The sequence below is a fragment of the Bos taurus genome, chromosome 11 (assembly GCF_002263795.3).
Source record: "Bos taurus isolate L1 Dominette 01449 registration number 42190680 breed Hereford chromosome 11, ARS-UCD2.0, whole genome shotgun sequence".
Lineage (NCBI taxonomy): Eukaryota > Metazoa > Chordata > Mammalia > Artiodactyla > Bovidae > Bos > Bos taurus.
Window position 1 is genome coordinate 96,719,653 of NC_037338.1, and position 16,206 is coordinate 96,735,858.

General features: G+C 34.8%; 1 protein-coding gene across 4 annotated transcripts in view; it reads left to right on the plus strand.

The window, feature by feature from the left end:
• PBX3 (PBX homeobox 3) overlaps nt 1–16,206 on the plus strand; it is a 225,640-nt gene that overhangs the window by 167,791 nt on the left and 41,643 nt on the right. For all 4 annotated transcript variants that reach the window (NM_001046453.1, XM_024999013.2, XM_024999012.2 and 1 more), the window contains 2 exon segments: nt 3,642–3,883; nt 15,497–15,687. In NM_001046453.1, the coding sequence (NP_001039918.1) occupies nt 3,642–3,883; nt 15,497–15,687 (433 nt within the window).

The window sequence follows — 16,206 nt, forward strand, 5'->3', positions numbered from 1 at the left end:
AATTTTATCATTACTATGGGTAGTGTATGTCTTTGTGGAAATATTGTCAAGTTAGATCTTAGTTATGCTTAATTCACGAGCATGTGTAGAACACATTGGAAGTAGCCGTGGTATGAAGCTATTCTTCAGTCCTGGGTGAACAGAGGTTAGTTATGGTCTAGTAGGCTTGGTCCTTGAAATGACGGAGCCGCGAAGCTTGGTTAGGGCCCTGTGTTTGTACCTCGTTCTTTTAGGTCAGGCCTTCATTGTGTTACAGTGTTGTTCTGTTAGAGAGGCTACTACTGTACAATCCAGCTACCACCGACTTCTAATCTGCTTATTTATAATTCAAAAGCTCGCCTATATATTAATGAACCCTTAATGAGCTGTTGAAAATGCCTGAATTACAGTCAGATTATTAAACTCAAACAGCCCCGTAATCATACCATTTGAGTGGGCTTTAGGTACTTCTCACATCTGCAGCTTAGTATTGTGAAGGGTATGCGTTTATTCGGAGAAAGCTTTGTAATAATTTTGACCCGTAATTTATTTATTGCCCTCCGAATGCAGTCGTCTATGCAGATGCTCTCTCCCATTATCTGTGGGGCAGGTGCACAGCATGTTGAAAGACAGCTAATTAGGATTTGCTGAAAGATATGCAAAAACCATGGGCTTATAACAAAGCCAAGTTCATTGTTAAACAATGTTTTACTTTGTTTGTATGATTTGTCTAAATCTTAGAGATACTGAAATGAATGTTATGGCTCTAAGTAGATTCCAAATGGGGTTGTTGTTGTTTTAACTTTATAATGCTATGATAACCAAGGAGTCCAGATGTAAAACTTTTATAAACCTCTGAAAACCACTGTCCCTGTGTATGTTTTGGATTAAAGACAACACGGATCAATTTTTAAATTATTGTTTTCCCAAGTTTCACTGTGAAGATATCAAGATCTTTTGATCATCACAGTGTTTGATTCATCTGGCTCTTGCAAATTTAGATTTATTATGATGTTTATAGGGGTGTAGAGGAATGGGTGTTATGATTGGAAGCCATTATATCAGAAGGTGTGACTTTCTCAGGTTGGTAAGCTAAGTAACAGTGAGGGAGGTAGGATGAGAAATAACATAGTAATTTGAACATAAAGTAAGAAAATAAAAAGAAATATTCAAATTAAAAATAATTTTGGAAACTATTATTGCTATTTAAAAATTTGTAATCATGACTTTGCTTAATAGAGAAAAAATCCATTCACTTTTCCAACTATAGTTACAAAAATGATTTCAGTGTTGATAAATAGCCTCAATATTGCCATACTGTGAAGTGCTCTAGTACTTTTGATCCAAAGGAGTATGAACTTAGTGTTGATTTACTTGTGATTTTAGAAGAGTTATTATTCATTGCAAGGGGAGAATGTTACGCTAGCTGAAAGTACATACTTATTTTTATATGTGTCCACTGTTACTGAGTGTAAGGGTTGCTTCCTATTGGTATGGTGGTTTTACATGCATATTAGGTATGTATATATAAATGTAATACGTAGGTGATTACTTTCAGTCCTTTGCATTTCTTCCTGACAGATTTCCTTTTTCTATCTCCCATATAGTCTATTTGCTTGTGTATTAGTCATTGAGCATCTTCTCTTGTTTGCTACACTGTTCATGGGAGTGTAATAGCTTAAGTATGTATGTTGATTTACTATTAAAGAGCCTCACCAATATCCATGGTGTATAACTACAGGGAGAAACTAGAAACCTGGAAGAACCTTAAAGGTAGATTAAAATCCACATTTCCAGGAGAAACATCAGTAGCTATAAATATTAAAAGGAAATAACAAATACAAATATATAAGCAAAAATTTAATTTAAAAAGGAGAAACTTAAGGAACTCCCAAACAAATGGTTTAAAAATGAAACAGAGCCCAAAATAAGAGGTTACTCAGTGAGTCCTTACTTCATGCCAAATGCACAAAACACTTGGTATGTGGAACTATAAGAATTCTAGGCCATGAAATTTTAACACAGAACAAAGTGAAGGGAAGAAAATCAAAGATGCTAAATTAGAAATACTAATGTAGCCAATATTTAGCAGTTTCTCTTAAATCTAGAAGAAATAGCAAATACCTGTTAGTCTATCTTTAATTATCAGCAATGTGTCAATACTGATTTTTATCTTATTTAAGAGAGTTATCTAACTTTTTGGTTCCCTAAATGAATTTATTGTCTTATTATATTATAGTTTTCAACCCTTATTTATTTACCTCAGAACAGGCAACAGATATAATTTTAAATTATTGTGAGTTAGTTTTATTACCCAGTTGAAATTATTCTGAAGTATATTTTTAAATGAAAGTGACAGCTTTAAAGTGTTTTGAGGGAGGAAATTAAAGTTGTGCATTTGAGTTAAGACAACCAAGAGCTCAGTCATGCTGTGGGTATAATTCAGGGCATCTAGGAATGAAATCTGTTCTTAAAGAGAATTGATGGTGGTTTTAGGTTAGCATATAAAATCGCAGAGCTGGTGCTCAGTTGAGTACTTGGCAGCTTATAGATGTTACTGTCATGTAAGTTACACTAGACACAGAGTGTGCACCACTGTGGATAAACAACAACAGGCACAGACGCAAAAGACAGAATCCAAATGCAGACATGCAAGATGCCAGCTTCCATCCCCGCCTTCCCCAAGATGCTTTGTAACCAGTGTGGGGATCCTGCTTTTAAACAGATTTACAGAGGTTAATTGGGCTGGGATATTTTAGATTCTGTTACACATTAATGAAAATGCTGATTTTGGGCTGTCATGACTCCAGTGCTTTTTATACTGTGATAATTATTTTAAAACTTCTGTCTTCTGTGTTGTTGAAAACGTCTTGGCAGAAAGCCTGTGTGACCTGATTAAACCTATGAATTGTCAGCTGTGATCTATAATACTCAGATGAGGTTGCTGACTGGGCATCACTTAGGAAGTTCTTGATTTAAAAGCAAAATTAGATTGAGACCACTGTGCCCAGCACTGCATTGCCATATTGATGGTATATTTTTAATCCTGTATTTAGTGTCCTGGTTTGATGGCGATTGCTTAACAAATTCATTTAATAATATATATTTTTAAAGCATAGCTAATTACCTCATTATGTATTTCTCTTCTCTCCCTGAAATTAAATGATGGAAAAGCCCATCTAATCCTGTTTATTTTCTAATTTTTGGATATAGCTTGTGAATATATTATGGGATTTAAAATTCTGTTCTTCCAACAGTATGGGGAAACAGAATAACTGCCTTTTGATGGGTTTGTTTTGTATCCTTGGAATTATTTTTTTCTTTGTCAAAAATCTTGAAAATTTTACCCCCTTCCCATTTTTGCTTAAATCATCTAAATCTGGGAAGATTGGGTGTTAGAATATTCTGAGAAGTCAGGGTTACCTTTTTCCAAGGATCTAATCAGAATATATTGAGAGAGAGTGATATTAGACATTTCATAGAAGTAAGAATTTTCATACTTATTGGTACTTATTGATAAAATGCAAACAGTGAAATTCTCAGCATGAATTGTAGTGCACTGATGTTGTTTGATCATTTACTCAAATAAATAAAATACTCACACTATTTGTCCTGTTTCTCGCTTCTTCTCTCTCTGTCTCTCTCTCTCTCTTTCCTTGAAGGTCTCAGCATCAGAGGAGCCCAGGAGGAGGACCCTCCCGATCCCCAGCTAATGAGACTGGACAATATGCTTTTGGCAGAAGGGGTTTCAGGTCCTGAGAAAGGTGGGGGATCGGCGGCAGCAGCTGCAGCCGCGGCAGCCTCTGGAGGTTCTTCAGATAACTCTATTGAACACTCAGATTACAGAGCCAAATTGACCCAGATCAGACAAATCTATCACACAGAACTGGAGAAATATGAACAGGTCAGCAGCCGCCACTCTCATAGTCCTGCACAAACCCTCTATTGCTCTTCTAATAGACCGCGCTAACTAATTCTGAGGGCTGCGAGGGGTAGGTGTTAATAGACAGAGCAAAATAAATAAGGTCAATCAGAAATCCAAGTGAACTGTTGAATTCATGAAATGAAGTCCCTTTGAGATTTTAGAGGTGATGCTAAGCCTATTTTGTCCCATCTACTTGCTTTAGTTTTACTCATTCCCCACATTACATGCCCTTACGGCCACATCTGCAGCCATCCTTACCCTGTAACCTCACTGCTTGGTGCTCGTCAAAGCTCTGGATCATTAACATTTATGCACCGGCCTTGTTCATAGCTATTATAACAAATTTTAAGTGGAAACCTTGCCTAGCGAGCTCTACCTGCTATGCTGTGAGCTCCAGAATCCTCCTAGGAGTTAATTCTTAAGGATTATGCCCAACTGAGGGGAGCGAGCTCACTTAACAAAGTAAGCAGGTTCTGGCCTTTCTCTATGAGGAGACCTCCCAAGATAATTATAGGTTTCCTGGGGCAGAGAACACAAGGCATTGTGTGCTAAATTCCTGATTAGAAAGAAAGTATGGATTAAAAATGCTGTTCTCAGCAATTATATTAACCATACTTCATTGAATCTAAGATATCTTTGATTTTAAGCTGTATCATTGTGTATGGTACCACCACCAAGAAAAAGTTAATTGCCCCATTGAAGTATAACATGCCATTGATAGTAAAATGCTTCCCAGAGATGTTAAAATATGGGGTAGTCTTAGATTCAGTGAAATAAGGTAAAACGTTGGTGGTTCATTTTAAACATATTTTAGTTGTTCATTAAAGGCTAAAAACCTGCTTAGTTTGAGGAATTCTCACTGAAAGGTAATTTTAAAAAATTATTATGGAAATGTTTAAGTGTACTTTTAATAAAGAGAATATTAAGCTGAATCCTATGAAACTGTCAGGTTTTTAGGTCGTAAATAGTTGTATGTTGGTTATAAAGTTCACCCTAAAATAAGAAACCTCCTAGATACCCATCATCCAGATGAATAGTAAAAATCAATGTCAATCTTACTTTGTTTATCTCCCCTCGCCCCCCTCTTTTTTGGGAGGGGGTATTTTAAAATAAGTCCTAGACATCATATTGTTTCATCCACAGATACTTCACTGTGTAGTCAGGCATTTATTAAAGTTCAAAGACCTTAGTGTTAGTTTTAATATTGATATTTCTTCTAAGTTCCCTGTGTAGTGTTAGTTGTATATGTTATTTTTTTCATTGCCTTCTCTAATATTCTGGATATGGTATTAATAAGCAAATGCTGGATTCTGTCCCAGAGGTGAGTGTGTTTTGAGGAATAGTAGAAAGATTTATGTAGCTTTATGTTAATATACAATATAAATTAATATTATAAGATGTCTTTTTTTCTGAATAGGCTTTCTGGGATCTCATACTGTATCTCTAGTCTCATTTGCAGGAATAATTTTTCGTGGAAGCTGTGCAAATGAGAATTTTGGAAAAATAGCCTGTGTATGTATATTAAAAAATTGAGCTTTCTGATTTGACATATGAATAATTGAGAGTAAACAAAGTAAGTCATGGCTGAAAAGGTTGCCCTGAACATTTACAGTAGAAAACAGCTCTAATTTGTAGGATAACCCTAATTGCATAACTTTATGTTAAATACATCTGTACATACTTAACTAAATAAATACTAGTCACTTTGCATGGAAGGATCTGTAGAATTAGGGGTCAATTGGCCAGTACTTATAGCTGAGGAATTAAGGTAGTTCCTTACTATCTTCTGCCATATTCCTTCACACCAGCCTCCTTATTTTCTCCCTTTAGCCCTGTTGGAACTTGGGTGAAACTGGCATCAGTCATTGTCATCAAGCTTTTTGTTTTGTTTCTTTTAAAAACACACATGTACACACAAAATCTTCATATACTAATCTACTGTTTGTATTTTTGTTTTAAATATCAGACTGGGAAATAATGAATTTTAAAATTTAATCATGAATCTTATTTCTAGATAGGTTCAGTAGCCTAATAAAAACCATTGAATGTATATTTCCTGTCTCATTTTTAGCACAAGAAATAATGGATATATGAAATCTATGCAGTATTATGGACAAATAAAACGAGACGACTAGTTGACTGATTCAACAGAAATTTAGTTTACAAATTTTCTCCTGTAGGTTCTGAATTGGTTTAGAAATAACATTAGCATTTAGTTCTCTTGAGTGGTCTTTGGGGCTGGTTTTTATTGCTCTCCTGTTTGTGGTTCCTAAGTTTGTTAGGATCAGTGAGTTGACCTAAGATAGTCTTGTCTTTTCAAACTTTTGGGATACGGGGACATTATCTGAGATAGAACTTTCAAGGATCTACTTTGGAGTTACTAGAAGAGCTGTGAAGAACTGAATGAGATGAAGGTATCAGTTCAGATGAAGGCATGATATTTCTAAAATAGATGATGGTGTTATAATTTCCATTTTACAGATGAGAAAATGAAACTCAAGTAATTTGTCCAGTGTCACACATCTAGTTAGTGTCAGAATCGGGTTTTGAAATCAGTTTCTGACAATATGCCTTCCTTTCCCGTTGAATTATGCTGCTACTTGTGTATATAAAAGAACAAAACTCAACAGAGTAGATTTTAAAGATCTTATTGGCTTTATTCAGTGATTCATGAGTCGGTCAGCATCTCATCTAGCAAATAGAAGGAGCTATACAAAATGAAAGATGCTTGTAGTCAGACAGGAACACGACAAGGAAGTTAGACTACCAATGAAAGAATTGGCTGTGGCAAGTTCACCTTTCTTTAAGGCATGGTAGGTTTCTATCAGGCAGATTACCTCACTCATGCTGACCCAGTAATTCCAGATTGGTTTAAGATTACATTCCTAGGAGAGGCTGAAACTGTAATTACGTAGTCTTGGTTGGGTGGCTTGGAGCATAGCATAAGTGACTCCATTTTGGGTCTCTTATCTTGTTTTTAACAATTAGAATTTGCAGATAATTCAGATACATCCCAGTTCTTCTCTGATTTGCTCATGTTGGATTACATTTGGGATGGAATCAGAGTAGAGATGGGCAAAACCCAACTATTTTAATCCCTTTACATTTAATTACAGTTAATCCCTTAACTATTAAAATCCCTTAGAAATTATATTTTTCCTCCTAAAATTACATGAACATGGGTACTTGAGTGACAGAAACCTTATTAGTAAGTAGGAAGAACATATATGTTAAGGCAGAGGCTTTGTCGGAAAATGGTGTTGAGTCTTTTGCTAAAAGAAATAAACTGCATTGGAATCTCAGAGCTATTTACTCCACTGTGTTTTGCAATGAAGCTGTAATGAAAATGTATCTGAAGCCTGTTTAGATTTAGATTGCCATAAAATTAACAAACACCACCACTGCAGTAAATTAAAGTACCTTATAAACACAGCCACATTTACAAAGCTAAGCAGACTAGAGCTACAGTTAGAGCAAAATTAAATCCAAGCTGCAAGGCTCAGCTTTATGTGTATGTTTTAGGAATGGTACTGTGTTTAAAATCCTGTCCTTTTTTTTTACCTCCAGGAAATGTCCTTTGATAATATGTTTACATTATATAGGCTCAGATGTAATAATTTTTAGTGATAATGATCTAAATTCACTTATAAATGCTCTTGAAATATTAGACATAGAATATATATTAGAGTAAAGTTCTTCAATATTACTACCCCCTAAAAGGAAAACCAAACTTATTTTACTTTTCTCTTGTTGATCCTGACACCCAAGAGGAATATGATAATTTTTCAAAGCTTGCAGTGATTAGGTTGTAATACTTTCATCTTGGGTGCACTGCCTTCTGCTTTAGCTGGGAGAAAAACCTGGTTGCCTCTTTGTCTTCTTGTTGATTAGCTACAAGTTTGTTTATATTTTTTAAAGAGGGGAAAAACAAATTTTTTATTTTGTGCATACAAGATCCCCATATATTTATAAGACTCAAAGACGGCCAGGCAATGGAGGTTTATATGCCATCCCGAGCTATGGGATGGGATTAGCTACAAGTTTTGGAAAATCTTTTTACTCTACCTTTCAGATATGCTATTATGATTAAAGTATTAGAATAGGTGAATTCCTAATGAACTTGAGCCAAGCATCCTAGGAAGCCTGCTCTTAAGAATTGGAGGCCTTCTTGATCCTTCTACCTCTCTACCAAAGGGAAATGGATACCATTGGTTTTTGCAAATGAAATTTAACTTCAAGATTTGTTCTGGGATAAAAAGGAAAAGATATATATCATGCCTTGTACAGTTCTCCCACTTTGCTTGTACCAGAAGAAATGCTTGTACACAAGCAATTCACTTCATAATTTACAGTTGCTATAATAGAGATGACATATTGAAAGCTATCTACTATAATTATATTGAAATACATTTTTGCTGAAGGCAAAAGTGTTGTAAGGGTCTCAACCCTCCCTAAGCATCTGGAAACGTGCTTTCTGAGTTCACAGATGTCTTTTGAATTTACCTCAAATCAGGTAAAACATTGGAACTGAGCAGGTACATTCAATGTGCTCAAGACCAACTAGGCACTGTTTGGCTAATAGAGGACTCCCAGACTACAGGGCATTGCCGGGGAATGGAGAATGAATGTGCAGCCTAAACCAGTGTAAAGGCATGGCCTTGTGCTTTTGGAGGCTCTCAACAACATTGTATGTTTATATTTGATGACAAGATCTTTGCTTGTAAAGAATTTTTTTTTGAAACAGGTTTTAAAATGCTGATGTTATTACACACGAGATTGTGTAACCCACAAACTCCTAATCCCATTTTGCTGTTTGTTTTTAATAACAAAAATATAGCAGGAAAGACAAAAGGATACTACCTGATGTAAACTTCATATTTCAGTTTCCCAAGTGAGCCTTTGTCATTCATTGCTCCAAGAGAAAGGTTTTACTGCTTTGTCAGCTTTCAAACTGGATCTTTTCCTTGGCTGGAAGGAGTGTTTGAGTGTTCCCCTTTTTCCCTTCAAGTGTCTAGTCTGTTGACTCTATGTATCAAATGTATCTTTGACCACAATCTTGATTAATGAAATGAACTGTTTTATATTTGAATGCTCTCTTTTTTTCCCATTTTTTTGGAAGCAATGTTTGTATTTATTTGAGCAATGGGAAGGCAGACTATGTTAGGTAATCAGAGTAGGAACTTACTTGCAGAATGAAACACAACAAAAATATGAATTTCATAAAATTACCATTTCCATTATCAATAACTGCCATTTATTAAGCATTAATTGTGTTTCAGGTTCTGCAATTAACATGTATTTTATAGTATAATCCTTACAAACCCTCATGAGACAGGTCCACAAACCATGAGTGTTAAGATGTGTTGAGGTATGAAAGAATCTTAAAAAGAGTGGGTGTATGTATATGTATAACTGATTCACTTTGCTGTACATCAAAAACTAACCCAACATTGTAAACCAACTATTGTTGTTTAGTCACTAAGTTGTGTCTGATTTTTTTGCTCCAATTGAAAGAAGAACAATAGGTATTTCATCTTTGCAGCTGTTTCGTAGGCATATTGATCTCATTCTGGTTGGCTTAAATAAAAGGTACCTTTGAATGTTGACTTTTATTTGGAAACAAGAAGAATTTGTTGATTTTGTAAGCATTACATAAATACAAAATCTATAATATTTGACTAGAGTTACTTGCAAGGTTATAAAGATATCTAGAAAATGGATGCATGCAAATTTGGGAGTCATCAACTTTTAATAGAGATTTATTCTTTCTTTGAAGAGTGACTTTTTAGAATAGGGAGTATTATGATGTGTTTGCAGTCAGCCTGTCTAGATGTTTACAAAAGGCCAATTCAGTTTTTAGATCTGATCATGAACCATTTTAATACTTCCTCTAAAATAGATGCTTGCTCACCATCTGATTTTACATTTTTTTCTTCAGTGATGGCAACTTACAGGCAAGAAAGGGGTTGAATCTTGAATTCACCATCAAAAAAACCACCACGATGAAACAAACAAAACCCTGAAAACTAATTTTGACTGTAAACCAAATATATATGGATATGGAGCAGATAGTTTTACTATCTCCTATTATATTTAACAAATATATTTAATAAATATTATTAACAGCATTATAAAAAATCCAGATGTTTCAAATCCTCAATTATATTACTTAGTTTGAATTTTTAAAGAGAAAGGAACAAATGGCAAGGAGAAAGACTATTATAAGAATTGATTGAAAATATTTTTTATCAGATGAAGCCTTCCAGTTTATGTTGATTTAAGTATGTTATTACAACGCCTGTTTTAAACAAAACATATATTTTGTCTCATAGTAAACAAAAATGCATCCTAAATAATTTTCAACAGCTGGATTAAAAGAAAAAAGAGGTTTCTGCCATTACTTGCAAGTTAGAAAATTCAAGGAATCAAAACTCACTTCCTAAATCTCCTAGTTAACCAAGGTGTTTATATATTGTATTGTGGACATTGACTAGAAAATACTTAACAGACAATTTCACTTGGAAAAGTAAGAAGGCAATGAAAAAATTTTCCAATGTCTATTTTAATGATATAGTCTTATAGGTATGACAGAGGATATGATAAATGTTTAAAGTGAGCATCTTATGTTATAAACAGTATTGATGCTACTATGTGGTTTGGTGGCCCTTCAAAAGAACTCGGCAATCATTTGATCATTCTTACTGCACTTACGTGTTTAAGAAAGTGTATACCTTTTAAGGAAGAGAAGATGGGGCAGTACTGTGGTCTGCTCTGCAACTGGTATAGATGATGCTGTAAATGAGACTGTAATTTACTTTCAGTGGTAAAAAGGAAAAAAATCACTTTGCCTAAAGTGTATGCATCTTTCTTAAGGGTGTGCCCAGATTTTAATTATCTAAATGTAAATACTTAACGAATTTTACTTAGAGTAATGAGCTAAAGTGCACACTACATAAATGAGATGTTCTAATTAATCATGTATGAACTACTGGTTTAAAGAAAAGCTATGTGGATTCTGTGAATGTTGGGCTGTTGCCAAATTGCTAATCAGCATTTGCATTCATAGATGACTTCACTTAATAAGTTGTGAGACATTCAGCAAATGTTTTAGGAAATTATGAGTTTTTAGATGCAGAAACTTTTTGCTTTTAACCCTTGTTTTTAATACAACCCTGTGGCTGCTTCTTAGAAACTATAGGCAGGCATTCATTCTGGGAGAGATTAAAATACAGCCAGAGAAAAACTGAGAGTCAGAGAAGAACTGAAAAAAATAAAATAAAAACTCAGGTATCACTCACACAGGAGACTTAAATGGTCTATCAAGACATACACTCTGTCATAGACATAGGTTGCCATAATGTGTGAACTAGATTTGTTGGAATTAGCATTGTTACCTGTGCAGATTGGAAATATCCTGGTACAGTAGTTCTCAAACTTTTTGGTTTTAGAACTTGAATTCTTAAAAATTATTGGGAAAAAAAAAATTATTGGAGATCTCCTAAGAGCTTTTGTTCAGTGGATTATATCTATCAATGTATTATAATAGAAATTAAAACTGAGAACAAATTAAAGTATGTATTAATGTAAAAATCAGTAATGAACCATTATCTGTTTAATATAATATTTTTTTAAAACTTTCATTAAAAAAAAAAACACCTCAACATTTAGAAGAATGTCATTGCTTTAACATTTTTGCAAAATTTGTCATGTTGGGCTTATTAGAAGTCACCTGGATTCTTAAATGTGTTTCTGTGGTCAGTCTCCTTTCCTGTGGTTGAAATCTATGAAGAACACCTGTCCTCACACAAATATGTTATTGGAAAAGAGAGGAGTGTATTGATAGCCTTTTAAAATACTTATGGATATTATTCTCTTGTATTATACCAAAACTTGACAAGTTGTAGTATCCTAAATATTAGCTATCGTGTGTCTGAAATCATACCAACTTTTTGTACTCAGTTCCTTTAAAATCTATTGGTCTAGTGTACACTTTGAATGGATCTTCTGCTTATGCATATTTTTGTAACATCATGCATTGATCATTTGAAAAATAATGGTTCACTGAGTTATGTACATCTTCCAATGTTAACACCTTATATAACATCAAAATGTCATATTTATTAATATCAACACCAAATTAATCAGAAAGTCTACTAGGAAACTATAAAGCTCAAGGTAGCAGATGCAGGTTTTCCAGAATTTCACCATTGGCACAACTGCTGTCAGCTATTTTCTTTGATGTGACAAGCTTGCTTAGTTCATTTTTGAGACTAAATCAGAATAAATATAATAATTTGTCGATTTTACTTTCAAATAAAAATGGTATTCCATGAAATATACGGCATCGACTCACAATTTAAACAATCACATGAGAGCTTTTTCTCAAGACAGCCATCCTTGATAAGCAGGTGAAGTCCTTTTGGTACACTTCCCGTTTTATCACACAGAATGTTAAAGATGTAGTCAAAGACTGAGATGTAATAAAATGAATACTTTCTCTTGCTTTATCAAGACATTCCTAAGTGAAACTGCCTTCTGTGGTTGTGGTTGGGGGGGTTATGTGAATGTATGGTAGTAAAGAATAAAAAGGAACATCAAAGATTACTTAGTATACTATTTCCCAGAGAATTTTTCTTAGTATGTTGGTCCACAAGGTGCTGTAGAGCTGTGCTGTCCAGTGTGATTGCCACTAGTCATAAAAAGCTGTTGAGTCCTTGAAATCTAGCTCATCTGGAATGAGATGTGCTTTTGTAAATGTAAAATATATACTGAGTTTCAAAGTGTGTGGAAAAAAAAGAATGGAACATATCTCATTAGCAGTTTTTTAAAGATACTATTATGTGTTGAAATGTTAATATTTTTCATATATTGGGTTAAATAAAATATGTTAAAATTGGGCTTCCCTGGTGGCTCAGCGGTGAAGAATCTGCCTGCAATGCAGGAGACCAGGGTTCGATCCCTAGATTGGGAAGATACCCCTGGAGAAGGAAATGGCAACCCCATCCAGTATTCTTGCCTGGGAAATCCCATGGACAGAAGAGTCTGGTGGGGGACAATCTATGGGGTTGCAAAAGAGTTGGACATGACTAAGCGACTAAACTACCACCACATTGTTAAAATTAATTGCACCTGTTTTTATTTTTTAATGTGGCTATTAGAAAAATTATAATTTCATATGTGAAAAATAAAACATATTTAGAAAATAGTCAATGCAATAGCAAAAACATTAAATGACCAAAAAAAATTTTTTTTCATATGTGGCTCACAATATTCATCTATTAGACAGCACTGCTCTAGATAAAAGAGATTTTGTGACCAAATTTATTTAGTCAAAGTTGGATACACCCATTCTCCCTTGAAGATTTATGATGATGCATGTTGGCATATTGAAAGTACTCAAGAATCCTGCCCCTCCCCCCCAAATTTTAAATTATGGTTAACCCCCCATTTCCCAAACATACTGTATTAACATTTTCTAGAACTAACTTATAAAAGTCTATATCCAAATTTGCTGATTTCAATTTGCTATTCTAGTTTGCTTTTCTTCATTTTACTAATAAGAAAACTGAGGACTGGAGTTTATCAAATTATATAATTTAAAATTATATGAACATCTCTTTTGAGAAAGTATCAGAAAAAAATTATATGTATATTTCTTGGCAGGATGACCACTTATTTTCATCTTGGCACAAGATAGTCTTTGTTGATAATATAGGGGGAAAATCTTAAATTTACTTCTCTTTACTATGGTTTCCTTAAAGACGGAAAGAACTTCCACTTTTAAAGCTACAAAGTTCCTTAATGTTTTACTGTGCCATAACCCTAGACAATAATTTTTAGCCTTTTAAAATTATAGACTGGCTAAGAATCTGAAACGAGAAGAAAAACCCCACAGGTTGTCCCCTCAGGAAAGACAAATGTGCATACAACTTGAATAAGATTTGAAGGAGTGTTCTCGATATTCTAGACCTCTCCATGGACTGCAGGTTAAAAATTTGTCAGTTACAAAGGTTCGTCAGGGATAATGTATTTATAGATATTAATCAATATTACTCTTAAATTGTAATACAAAACCCCACCAATCCATAGGTGGCTATTGAATGCCTACCGTGTGTGCTGTGCAAATCCACACTCTGAAGAATCCCAGAATCACCACTTTAAGGGAACTTTAAATTTCTTAAAACTTACACATGCTTAAAACATAAAACTTTAACTGGTAAGCAAGACTCATTTTACCTCACCTTAGAAATATTTATATAAAAGCTCCACTTAAAGTAACAGAAACAGTGTCCTTAAAAGTTAGTTCTCTCATGAGCAGTTAGAAAAACCATCCTGTACTATATGTTCAGGATGTCTGTAGAGAAATTATGTTATTAATAATCATATAATGTTATATCTTCAAAATGTGTCTTGCCATGATCAATGATTGTTCTGTCTGCTTACCCTACTAAGCATCCATCCAATAAGATGCAGAATCTCCTGTCTTTTTTAAAAAAAAACACAAAAATACCAGAAGGTATTGTTTTTATGCAGAGATATAGACAGATGCTTTATTCACCAAGGTGATACTGGATATCTGTGTAGGCCCAGTTACATGGTTTTGTAGATCTAAAGAATATAGGTGAGCTGAAAGAGACAGGGACAGGATTTTTAACTAAAATGTTATTCTTACATTTGATCCTTATTTTCCTGCTGCCCCTTCCCTGAGGAGTTGAGCTGCTTTATCCCTCTTTCAGAAATGGTGTAGATCCACAAATAAGGCCCATACCACAGCTAGGTTATACTAGGATGTTGGCATGGCATCCAAGGCCCTTTATCTGCTAGTGCAAATCTGAACTCCCTCTTCTCTTGTACCCTCTTCTCTGTCCCTCTGAACTAGCTTCATACCATTATTTCCAGGGTTGTTTTTTTTTTTTTTTTCTTGTGCCTGGAATTCCTCTTGATTTCCACCTTTATTCTACTTTTCAAAAATCTTACCTATTCTTTAAAGCCCTGATTTCACTTTTTGCCATGAAGTGATGATCTTTGTTTCCCAATGAGAATACTTACTCCTTGGAACTTAGGGAACACTCTTCCTGTGATGCTTTGCATGGCCTGCCTGTTTAAGAATTCGTTTTTATATATTTTATTGCACTGAAGGTCAGATCCACATCTTGCTCATTTATGTGTCCTTTCACTGCGTTTGGAAGAGTTTGAACTTCATAGTGTTTCAGTAAACATTTGTTGAGTAAAACCCCAGAGGAAATAGGAGATGCTTACTATTAACATATAACATATATCTGTACTTATATATAGAAATTGGTACAGAGCATCCTCCAGTGGGAAAACCTCATTTTAAAAGTGGGCTGAAGGTGGTAGGAAGGGCAGTTGAGTGCTGTTTCCCTTGCATGCCTGGGCTTTCATAGTTCCAGAGTTCTCGTGTCCCTATCTAGTTATCACTGCCATTTCACAAGTGTCTTAGTTTTCATTTTACCTACTACATAATGCCATTGGCGGTTACAAATGAGATAGAAATTCAGGTGAGTTAATGTCTGGGTGTGATAATAAAAAATACCAGATTCCTAAGGAGTGATTTTTTTTTTCCCCTTACAGGCATGTAATGAATTCACTACACACGTGATGAACCTTCTCCGAGAACAGAGTAGAACACGTCCCATTTCCCCAAAAGAGATTGAAAGAATGGTGGGCATCATTCATCGAAAATTTAGTTCCATTCAGATGCAGCTCAAACAAAGTACTTGTGAAGCAGTTATGATTTTAAGATCAAGGTTCCTTGATGCCAGGTATGTGAGGCCACAAATCCATTGCATGGCTTTTTTTTTTTTTTCCTTTTCACTCTTTGTATATTATTTTATGTAATTCTGGCCAGTTGTTCTTAGATTCTTCTTTAATTTGGCTATGAGAGCCCTTCTCTACAATGGATAGGTAATTCACCTCATGATGCCTGCAGTGTCAAGCCTCTTCTTGTCTGGAGGTGGTAGTGATATTAGCTGCCAATTTGGTGACTCAATTTGGACTTCCCTCAGATGATAAAGAGTCTACCTGCAATGCAGGAGACCTGGGCTCGATCCCTGGATTGGGAAGATCCCCTGGAGAAAGGAATGGCTACCCACTCCAGTATTCTTGCCTGGAGAATTCCATGGACAGAGAAACCTGGCAGGCTACAGTCCATGGGGTCGCAAAGAGTTGAACATGACTAACACTTCACTTTCTGGTGTCTCAGGAAACAAATAGTGTTAGTGCTGCTAATAATGACTTAGTAATATGTAGCCTTTTAATTCTGATGCTAAAAAGTATTTTTA